The 11,672-nt window shown below is 38.1% G+C and overlaps 1 protein-coding gene across 1 annotated transcript in view; it reads right to left on the bottom strand.

The window, feature by feature from the left end:
* Positions 1 to 3,488: 3,488 nt before the first annotated feature.
* The window catches only part of LOC145787391 (polycystin-1-like protein 2), a 31,732-nt gene continuing 23,548 nt past the window's right edge, over positions 3,489 to 11,672 (bottom strand). Inside the window, exons 29-37 of the mRNA XM_082599128.1 lie at positions 10,822 to 10,996; positions 9,822 to 9,990; positions 9,392 to 9,557; positions 8,883 to 9,071; positions 8,477 to 8,642; positions 7,832 to 8,100; positions 7,010 to 7,171; positions 4,844 to 4,964; positions 3,489 to 4,159 (exon numbers count right to left, since the gene is read on the bottom strand). Of these exons, the coding sequence (XP_082455254.1) occupies positions 3,963 to 4,159; positions 4,844 to 4,964; positions 7,010 to 7,171; positions 7,832 to 8,100; positions 8,477 to 8,642; positions 8,883 to 9,071; positions 9,392 to 9,557; positions 9,822 to 9,990; positions 10,822 to 10,996 (1,614 nt within the window). The 3' untranslated portion in view covers positions 3,489 to 3,962. The remainder of the gene's footprint in view (positions 4,160 to 4,843; positions 4,965 to 7,009; positions 7,172 to 7,831; positions 8,101 to 8,476; positions 8,643 to 8,882; positions 9,072 to 9,391; positions 9,558 to 9,821; positions 9,991 to 10,821; positions 10,997 to 11,672) is intronic.

Below are 11,672 nucleotides of genomic sequence, written 5' to 3'. Positions count from 1 at the left end.
CTCCATGAACTTTGAAGACTGATTTAGAGTAATTTTGTGGTACTGAATCTGAATTTCAGATTTATCCTATCACGTCAGGTTTGTGAGATATGATAACAACAAATTGTTAATTTTGTCAAAAGTGGAAGATTTGGCGTTGCGTTTACCACCAACATATGCAGTGCTATAACGAAAGGTTAGTGCACAGGCTAAAACAGCCTAAATAAGGTTACTGGACAAGCATTGCCATAGGCCTGCTTAAATCTTTGAGGTTTCATTCAAAGCATTGACGGGGGTGGGGGTCAGTTATACTTTTAGCCTCCTTTTTAGCTTTTATTACTGCCTTGTTAATAATGTTGCTTAGAAAACAAGTTGGTATCAAAATTATAGTTGGTGGGTGTATTTCAGCTACTTATGCACCACGTGGCCTCGATACAGCACAATGTGTATGTGCAATAAACGCGACATCAAATCTTCCACTTTTGACAAAAGTGACAATTTGTTGTTATCATATCTCACAAACCTGACGTGATAGGATAACTCTGAGGTCAGATTCGGATTTAGCACCCCAAAATTACTCTAAATCAGTTTTCAAAATTCATAGAGTAAAAACGTGTAGACCAGTCTTATGGATGTCCTGAAGGATGCAATAAGATAACTAGATAAAACTATCATTTACAAAAACTTACTTTTAAAGGCAGTATCCTATTAAACGTGTCACACTCACCCAGCTGCATCAATCCATCATTACATTAAACGTTTCGCACATTAATTATTAACTACAGAGTTACAGAATAAGTTAAATTTCTCGGACACGTAATCCGGAAGGAAAATTAAAACATCCTCTCTCCCTGCAACACCGAAGGCAAGGACTGAGATGTTTAAGACAACAAATCAGGATAAATAAAATCAGCTGGATCTCATACATACGGTATGAAGCCGAGGGAAACGTTTTTTGGACAATTTTACAGCAAATTTCAGATTTTTTTTGATAACTGAGAGCACCACAATAAATGTAATGGTGGTTCAAAGCAAAGAAGCTGCAATTCTCCAACATCGGTATTCAGCAACACGTAATAATGCCAAATTGTGACGTCATACTGGCGCAAGTCTACTACAATGCCAGCAGTTCAGTTCACTTGAGCCTTTGTGACGTCCATTATGACGTCACACGTGGCACTGTTGAACCCTGTTGAATATTGTGACGTCCATTATGACGTCACATGTGGCACTGTTAAATACCGATTGTGTAGAATGGCAGCTTATTTGCTTTGGGACACCATTACAATTATTTCCGAGCTCCCAGCTATCGGAAAAACAAAAAATTGAGACTTGCTGTAAAATTGTCCACAAAAAATCCATAATAAATTGTCCAGTGCTGTACAATACATGCAGTAGGCCTACACCAGCACTCGTGGCTCAGTGGTTACCGCCTTCGGCTCTGGTAGCCCTGGGTTCGATTCCAGGTCGGGTCATACCAAAGACTTTAAAAAGGGTACCGATTGTGTTCTTTCTTGCATAACGCAGTAAGGATAAATCGGGTAATAATCTGGTGACATATCACCCTCTTCCAATCTGCCTTGAGCCAGCATGGAAGCAGTACGGCTCATAAAATCACATGGAACCCTGTCAAGCAACCCATGTTGATGCGCAATCTGCTGCCAGCGGAGATAGCGAATGATTATTAGGCCTACAGTAGTAAACTCATTTCGGTGTAGTAATGTGCCGTAGACGGTTCAGATTGCCTTTCCAAAATCACTGAAGAAATCTCTTATCCTCAATCAGTTGTTGCGGTGTTTTCAGGAAGGTCCAGCAAAGCAACTTTCATCAAGAAAAGTAGCATAGGACCTTGTTTGCTTTGAACAGCCTACATAGTATCAGTTGAATCAGTGCACAAAGGAACCGCAAAATCAAGCGGCGCTGGTTCGACTCTCGGGGTGTGCGCTTGAGCAACGCATTTTAAAAACCGCTATCCATTCAGCGGCACCTAATGAATGGAGAAATTTGCAACAGTTCAGAAAGCAGAAACTACACTCTGCCAATCCTGATAACCGGGCCTGCGTCAGTGGATCAACGTCTCTACAAATATGCAAAACTGCCAGAAATAAGCTTACGAAGAAGCTTTCTCAGTCCAAAGATAATCATTCTCACATTCATACAACTGTACACTAGTCAGGAATTCTCAAACTTTTTGGGCTGCACCCCCTTTGCCGTCACTTTTAGAACTTTGTGCCCCCTTGTCTTGCGTTATAAATCAAAGTCAAACTAAATAACGTTTTAGATGTTTTGGATTTTACAGTAAAACAATTATTTTTCTATTTTCGATCATACATACATGGATCAAAACATTAACTGGAGCACAATCTACTTTGTAATAAATTGAGTTTCGCTTTTAGCAGCATGATCGTTGCTTACTTCACAATGTAGATAATAACAACCTGTTTTTGTCTGATGCTGCGAGTTCACTGTCGTCGTCGTGTGAGCCTCTGGGGCCGAGGGTTTATCCTTTTACCACCCCAGATTCACGATGTTTCCGGACTATATGACTAGTTCGCTGTGATAATAGCAAATTGCACTAACTTTCGGAACACAGTTCCCTAGTCATGTGCTATGTAGGTTAATCTTACACAATACAACTTACTGCTTATTATTTGCAAATGGGCGTTTTTTCAATTCGTTCTCGTTTCGATTCAAAAAACATTTTGAATGTTTTTGATCATTGTTATTAAAGGAAAAGACTAGAACATCACACGCCCAGGGCGAAAGAGAAAATTGAATTGAGTCCTGTCTTTGTCATGAGTTACCAAGGGGGGTGCGGGAGGGACTTATATACCAGTCCCAGGTATAACCTGTCCCCCCCCCCACCCCCATGGTAACTCATGACAAAGACAGGACTCAATTCAATTTTCTCTTTCGCCCTGGGCGTGTGATGTTCTAGTCGTTACCTTTATTAAAGTTAACGTTGATAGGTATGCGAAGCACTTGAAATAAAATCATATTGGGAGTTTGAAACAATGGTCCTCAACGACCTTTCGTTGCGTTTAGGTTGTGAAAAATTTGTCTGTTTTTATCGATAAAATATACTGTAACTTATACAAGATCTAGATCTTTCTGTGGCCACCTTTTTTTTTTATTTTATTCAACAGCTACACGCTACACCGCCACAATATAGCCTGGTGATAATAGTCAATAACATGATGTGTTGGCAATTGGGTGTAAATTTCTTAGTGAAGCATCAAATATCAAGGTATACAAAATGCAATTTGGTTCCATTTTATGGAAAATACGGTTACATGCTCTCGAGCGGTGTAGAACCTGCTCCTTTTCGATTGGCGTACCAGGATTAGGACTCTCTCTCTCTCTCTCTCTCTAAGCAGCTACCGATTAGCCTACAGAACTGCTTTTAAGAACTGCTCAAAGCCAACTTTTTGTTTGTTCTGGTAGTTTCAGTACTGTGCCTGCTTGGGTGGTTGTCTGATCAAAAACAAGTCAAAAATTATTAATTCCTCAATACAGTGGTTTTTATTTCAAGTGCACAAGCACACAGTGAAACTAAAATATTGCTTGAGTGGGCTAAAACATTGTGCAATTTGATAAAAGCCATTCGGTCATGAATAAGATTGATGCTTTAGAGTGGTAAACATACGAAGGTTAGCATTTTAATACAAAGTCTAAAAAGAAATTTAATTTTTCAAGTTCATTCAAAACAATGTTCTTCATTGAAACAAGTAAAAGATTGGTATAAAATATACGTTTAAATACGTTTATATAGCACAAACAATCGGTTAAATTTTTCTTATCAGGCATAACATTTTACTGGTTTAGTTGTGTATTTTTGTAAGAAAAATTAATTTACAAACAATTAAGTTCCAAGAATTAAGTTACAATAACTAAGTGCAAATTAAACGTGACTACGAACTAAACTACTGACTGACATTTCACTTTCTCTTCAAGTCATATTTCATATTTCTCCACCACAGATCTTAATAAAGTTTGGGGATGTCGTCCGCAAACTCTTCTTCATCCTCTTCCAAGTCAGCCTCCAGTTCTTCTAAAGTGACAGTGGCGTAAAATTCGCTTTCCATCTTTGTGACGTATTTCTCCAGAGCGTCAACACGAAGTTCAAGTACCTCATCGGAGAATTCAATGTAAACGGGACAGTCCCGATCTTCGGGTTCTTCTGCAACAACACCCAATCATGACGATTTTAAGCATTCATTTTTCTACTTCATAATTGAACAAAAGTTTTCAAATATTGTGAAAATTGACAATTGATAAATCGCATTATACTGATAGTCTACCGCACTGCGGCGTACAATCCAGGCTAACAACCGATGGTTGCAGATTCAGTTTGAATGGAAAGGAAGGCAAAAAATCGTATTAACCATTAACTATAAGTTAAAGCGACGCTGTTCGACTCTCGGTGTGTACGCATTAGCAATTCACTTCAAGCACTGCTCTCCATTCAGCGGCACCAAGTGAGTGGAACAATTCCTTGGAAACAACACTTCAGCAAAAGGAAACTTCATTCTTTCGATCTCGGCGATCGGGCCTACGTATAGCAAGTTTCTACAGGTATGAAAAACTGCCAGGATTAGGTCCTCAAAAAGACTTTCTTAATCCAAGAATGAAGACTCCCACAATCAACCAATCAATCAATCAATCAATCAATCAAGCATACCATTCCAAGACACCGCCATATGCGTGACATTTCACATCTATTGAACAATTTAATTGCTGTAGTTAAATCTAAACTGCTATTTATCGGTTATTGGTCAATTTATGCTCAAAAGTGATTTTCTTCTTAAAGTTATTCGAAAAATTCCGTTGCAACTTTGACAAAGATAAGCGAACACTTGCACACCTGTTTTAATTGCTTTAGCAAGCGCTGGAGGCATATGCGTGTAGACAAACTCCGAGAATTGCTTCATCATGTAATCGATCACTTCAAATTCATTTTGTTGCCCCTCAACTTCAGCTCTCGCCTAAACAACTCACAATAAATATCGGTTTGATGCATTTCTAGGTTGAGATTATTAAAGGCGTTAGTATGATATCAGCCTTGGCTTTTATCGTTTATTGGTCTGTTTGAAACACAAATTCAATGAACTCTACAGAAAGCCCGAGTGTATTCAGATTACTATTTAGCTTGGACTGTTTTTCACTGCTGACAAATACAAGCTACAGATTTCACCTCTTATTGGGATCACTTGCCTTTGTTTTAATCGGATCACTGTTGCTGTGATTGGGGTCGAATTAACAGTGAATGCATTTTGCAATTTTATGTCATATTAACACAAAGCTTTGTTAGCTTTTTCATTTGAAATTCTAAGCTAATTTCATTTCGTTATGTGCTTAAAGCAATAATTGAATGAATGAGAAGGTAAGAGTGCAGAAATAACCGTAAAATATAAAGTGCGTGGCCTTGCGCCAATATTAACGAGCTACAAAGGCTCAGAGGTGTTTTAAACAAAAGTATTTGCTTTAACAACCAAAACAAAAATATTTCCCTAACAAAGAAACGTTTGTCCCATTCTGTTGCAAGATTCCTTTGGTTTCGCTTTGAATTCTATGTTCGTGAAGCAATATTTTCGTCAAACTTGTGCTAAAAGCTTCTAAATTACATCACGTCCCAGGAAGCAATCAATCAGTTATGAAGGGCATGTAATTAGTAGCAAAATGTTACATCTACATTACTGTATAATATTTGATATTATTGCAAGCACTCCTGCGACGTAATTTTATCTTTGGGGCAGCCAGGCCCATAGCTGCTGATCAAAACTTTTAGATCAAGAAGGCGGGAATACAAGAAAATCAATCTTCTTGTTCGTCTTCAAGCATTCCATGTCATGCCAAACAGCCGAGTGCTCTTGAGAGGTGTAGACCGGCGTCCTTCCGAGCGGCGTACAGAGCTCTCATCACTCAGCTATGTAGACAACTTTCAAAGTTTATATTATGTTGCGAGTAGAAGGTTGGTCAAAGTTCGACCTGCAGGTTTTCGTCTGACTCTCTTCAGGAGCCATGGTCGGAATAAAATAAACCTAAATGTGGTGAAGTATTTATGGTAAAAGGAAAACGAAATGTAAATTTAGCTGATCAGAATAATTCAATATTAACGAAGAAATTTTAAGGCATCAACGAATTCTTTTTGGTGTCAAACCATGTATATTCTTCACGACCAAAGAAATTTTCCGTTCTACCAACAGACTGCTTGCCTACCATAGCATTTAGTAACGTAATTTATCAATTTAAGTTCCACTGTGAGAGTCGGTACGTAACCCGCACGTCCGAACGCTTGGAGGAACGAATCAAACAACATGTCCCGAAAATAATTAAAGAAGGAAACAATACAACAAGAAATCAACCAAGTCGAGCTTGAAAAACTGTAAATGGCAAAAACATATCCAGTAACTCCGCAATAGGGCAACACCTGCTGGATATCGAAGAAGGTGCTTTGAACTTTAGACCAGAAATGTTTTCAATTCTTGCTAAAGGCCATTCCTCGTTCCACCTCGCAGCACTGGAAGCAATCTTTATAAATACTCTCGATCCAGTCTTATGCCGCCAAAAAAAATTTGTTTATGCCTTGAAACTTCTTCGTTACTTTTGAATTATTATGATCAACCAAATTTGCATTTCGTTTTTCTTCTACTATAAATACTTCCTCACATTTAGGCTTATTTTATTTTGACGATAGCTCCTGAAGAGAGTCAGACGAAAACCTGCATCTTCGAACTACTATGAGCAACCTTCTACTTGCAATTTTATATTCAAGTTTTGTACCACCAATTAACTCTTCTATTGAGCCACTTTAAAGAACCACTCACTGACTTCAACACCATTCGTCATAGCACATGACTAGGGAACTGTGTTCCGAAAGCTAGTGTAATTTGATATTGCCAAAAAGAACCCGCAGCATCAGGCTACAACAGACCGTTTGAATCTACACTGTGAAGTAAGCAAACGATCATGCTGCTAAAAGCGAAACTCATTCAACTACATAACTCTTCTATATTATGTTGCTACTTACCTTTTTAATGCTGTCATCCAAAATACAAATGAACATATTCAGCACAGTAATCGTCAACGTTCCAGTAAAGGCAATGAAAAATAAGGGGCCTAGAAGTTGGTCGGCGGACTGAAGCTCAGTAAAGTCAAACCGGCCAAGAAGCATTGAAAACAACTCCACAGCCTGCAAGTGTGATTAAGTTCTTGAACGTTGTATTCAATTTTTGTTCTTTTGTGTTACCACAACAACTAAAACAGATAAAACGTAAATTTAAATTAAACAAATATCAAGAACTGTGTAGTGTCTACGTATGAAATTTCTAAGGAGAATATACTGCGAAAGCTGTTTTGTTGCTAATTTTTTAAAGCTTTGCTTAATATTTTTTATAACATAGACATAAAACATAGAAACAAACAGCTTCAGTGTCTTTTGCCTCTATAATGGTGGCCGATTTTTTTACCCCCCCAAACAAATATGTAACTACTCTAATGTGACCAAGACGATGATTTGTGACCGTTTAAGTTGGATGTTAATACTTTTCCTATGAACTGATTGAGGACAAAAAGTGGATAACTTTGTTGCAAATACGGAAGCGCATCGGTTTTAGTGCGATTGTTCATGTATATGATTTTTACTAAACGTTTATTTCATTACGATCCCTATGAAGCGAAGAAAACAATACAACAAATTTACTTACATGCAACATGCACTATAGACATAGACTATGCCAGTGTAAACCAGTAGACACATTAAGCGTATACTTTCCGAATAAGGTTATACGAGATACTATTCAAACTATGCGATTATTTAGCAAAATGTATGAAGCAGTAGCGCAAAGCTTACAGTTAAGTACAGGGAGCTGTGAGCGTACAACTTCTGCTCAAACCACATGTTTGCTAGGAACATAAACGCAGCAAAGTAGATAAGGAACATCGCTGAGAAGTAGAGAACGGGTTTTGCGGCGTGTTTCAGGGTGCACGTCAATAGACGAATCCTCCGATTGAAATGAAGGAGCTTGCTGAACTTGACAGTTGCTAGGAACACCGTGAAGGAAACGAAAATCCGAAAGATGTCATTCCAAAAAACGATGTACTGGAAATTCACGAAGGTTTCTGAAAAAATAGAAATATCATGTCTGACATTAGATGAGTGGATTTTTCATATTTGTATGCAAGAAGCTTTGACACACACAAACAGGCTACACACATAACTATAAACCGTATAAACAAGGAACTCAATGTAAAGAATTTTAAAACAGTTTTGCAAAATTAAACATGAAAAATACCGTATTACAATATAAAATATTCTAAAATAAAATGCGAAAAACCTTCAAGAAAAACGTTTCGTTTCTTGTGCATCAAAATTTTGTAATTGCTGTAATAGTGTACTGTATGCTGTGATTTGTAAATACATGCTACAACAGCAGGTCAGTAGGTTACTGTAAAATTTAAACACGTTGACTCAAAATATATTGCTGATCGTACAAACCTTTGTCTACATCTGCTGTGATTTTGGCTAACGTCGTACCAGAGTGGACAGTTCGAACTCCATAAAAAGCGATGGAAATTATTGAAAATATAGCTATCAAGGTGTCAACTACATTCCAAAATTGATGGAAGAATTTCTTCTTTAGAACATAGATCTTCCGCATCATCTGCAGGATAAATGATGACGATAACAAAATAGCTTTGTCACAACTGGAAGGTGTAGCCTGATAATTTAGTAGCTCAAGAAGAGGGAGAAGCAGAAGAAGAGTGACATCTAAAGTGATGTTAACTGCAACTAACCACTTCTTATATGCGCTATAAAACATAAATGCTAATACAGTATTTTAAATGTAAAGCGTAATAAGCTTTTAGTCTTGTGGTTGAATAAGTTGATTTTTCATACTTACCAGCCACATGTTATACACCAGCACCACTACAAAAAGAAAGTAAATTGCCAATAGGAAATAACCCTTTCCATCAATAAATTCGTACAATCGTAGTGGTGTTATAACCGGGTGGGCAAAGAAAGCTCCGTTCGATGACTTCTCGAGCAGTAAAACCAGTGAACCAAACAAATTGACGTTTGCGTTGTAAACCTAAAAAGTTGAATATCAGCAAATGGTTAAACATTTATTTTAACAAACATTATATCTGCTCTTTGCTAATTCATTGAATTACCAAAAAATATTTTTAAAACACGGTCGTAGTTAAGATACACTAGCTAGCATTAAATTGAATTATAATTATAACTTAACAGTAAAGTTATTGTCTGGTCAATTGCTGTCACAAGCGTGATTGGGCTTAATTCAATAATCTCATCGCAAACTATGAGGCACTGATTCAAATCATTGCTTCAAACCTTTCAAACATAAAAGTAAAAATGCTGTAAAGAAGACCAACAAAATGAGACACTTACAGTGAACTCAATGAACACCGCCGCCGTGAAACGATCGATCCACTTCTCAGCTTTTAGTGTTGCCAGTTTCTCTCTGCTTGACTTTGCAGTGTTGCCAAGAGTGACCGCGTATCCACCTCCCGAGTACAAATTGCGTAGTCCATGATAAGGAAACCCACCAAGATCCCTGGATCAGAAGAAAAAAAGCTTTGAAATATTTTATTTTGAAGCAAAGACGAAGGCACAAGGATCAGAGCGGAGACGTTTCCCCGGGGGGGGGGGGGATATAAGTTTTAAGGGGATAAAGTTTTAGGGGCAATCGCCCCCTAAAAATTTATCATGCTCTACAAAAAACATGTTTTAATACAGGTACAAATATCACGTTTTAATACCGGATTGCATATGACGCTGAAATGAAATCATGCAAGGAGAGAGATCAAATAGAACTAACATGAAATCTTGGTATGCCCACGGAGTATTTGTCAACGATAGATTTGTTGTATCTTCTGCCCACCCAGGTAAGAAGTGACGCGTATCTTCACTGAACCAATTATATGATGGAATGCAGTCACGTGATACTAAGGCAGGGGAGCTTGGCTCGTTGGCAACTATGCACGCATCTGAAAATTCAAACATATTTAATGTGAGTCTATATGAGGAAGAAGCTAAAAAGCTTTTGCTGTGGGGAAAGATTTTATCAACAAATACAGTATATGGTGTTGTAGTTTTTTGCCGTTTGTTGCATGAAATAAAATATTGAAGTCCTATAAACCGGCAAAAAAGCCAATGGTAACACTTGCCATGAAAGCAAACCGACCGGCCTACGAAATGAAATACTGTAACTGGACGCACGCCCAGCAGGGGAGGGCTGTTGCTTTCAATCGAATCTGTATTCCTATAACACTTCGTGGAGCACAAACGCCTCGTCAGAACACCACCACCACCGGGAAAGCCATTTCGATGGCAAAGACCCCGCATCTGTTACGAAACATCCCCCGGGTCAGGTGATTCGGGGGTAATTCCCAAAAACGGGGTTTGTGGTCATTAGTTTCTGAAGATATGAGCCTAAATATGTTGAGCTGTTGTCAAAAAATCTGCAACTACATCCATGATTACAATATAATATGCAGGATAACACCTCGTGCAACCACCAAGTCCTTCAGAGTTGGTTAGAGTGATAGAAGTTTGGTTAAAGAAATATGCAGAGGATATTATAATTTTCAGACCCAAGGTAGGCTACGTCAAGACGAATGGAGACTGTGGCCACTATCAAAGGAGGACGCACAAATTATTGATGTATGGCCGTTTGGTTGGGCAGGGATGGTAGAATGAAGTATTAGTGACCTCTCAACGTGTTCTGTTGTATTTTGATTTCGATATTTTTGTGAAAACTTGCTCGTGGTGTTAAAGTTAGACGATTGTTCATCACTGTCGTGAATAAATATAAAAACCTTCTTCAACCCGCAGCTGCCTGATTCTGGCAGGTCCAACAACAAAGGTCTCCCTGTTCGTAATGAATCGAGACTCCGACCACGTTATTCTTTCATTGTTGTAACGATTCGACGCGTGAAGACCCGCTACTAGGCCATTTTCGCACCAATTCCAAAAATCATCTGGAGTGCTTATCTAGTGGATACAAACATAATGTTTTTAGATGATTTACTATCCACATCAACGTTTAGGCAGTGTGTTATCAGGTCTGTAGTTAGTCCAGTTCATTCTCTGTAGGTATCGATTAGGCTTATTCTACATTTAACATTACGATAACTAGAGTGTCCCTCGGGCTTTCCTAAATCTGCCATCGTTGCTTTGTTTTAAGAGTTTTATTTTTGAAACTTCTTTGTGTTTCACAATTGCCCAAATTATGCATTTAATGAGTTTTTACTCATCTGTGGCTTCCCACTTTAATTAAGCGCAGTGTACTATGAGAAAGTTAAAACCATCGCACACACTGAGTTGATCTGTTCATGTGGTTTTCGAATCTAAATATCTTTTGTTGCTAAAAGCTGTCAGCGGAAGCTCACTCATTAGGACCACATATGTTTTTTTCTTTGGTAAATATACAGTAATTAGTGAGATTACTAAAGTCAATAGTACTGATGATAATAAATCAGATGATGAAAGTATTCAACTTCTGATGACGTGGTCGGAAGAAACAGAAACTCTTGATATCTTACAAACCTGTACTATAGCAGGTATAGGACATAAAAAAAACAAAACAGGGTAATCCTGGTGTTAAGTTGAGCTATAACCTGACACGGCCTTTGCCTTAGTTTTGTATGGCTGACTTTTGTTAGACAAC

The sequence above is a fragment of the Aplidium turbinatum genome, chromosome 18 (assembly GCF_918807975.1).
Source record: "Aplidium turbinatum chromosome 18, kaAplTurb1.1, whole genome shotgun sequence".
Lineage (NCBI taxonomy): Eukaryota > Metazoa > Chordata > Ascidiacea > Aplousobranchia > Polyclinidae > Aplidium > Aplidium turbinatum.
This window is presented reverse-complemented; position numbering and strand designations above follow the sequence as displayed.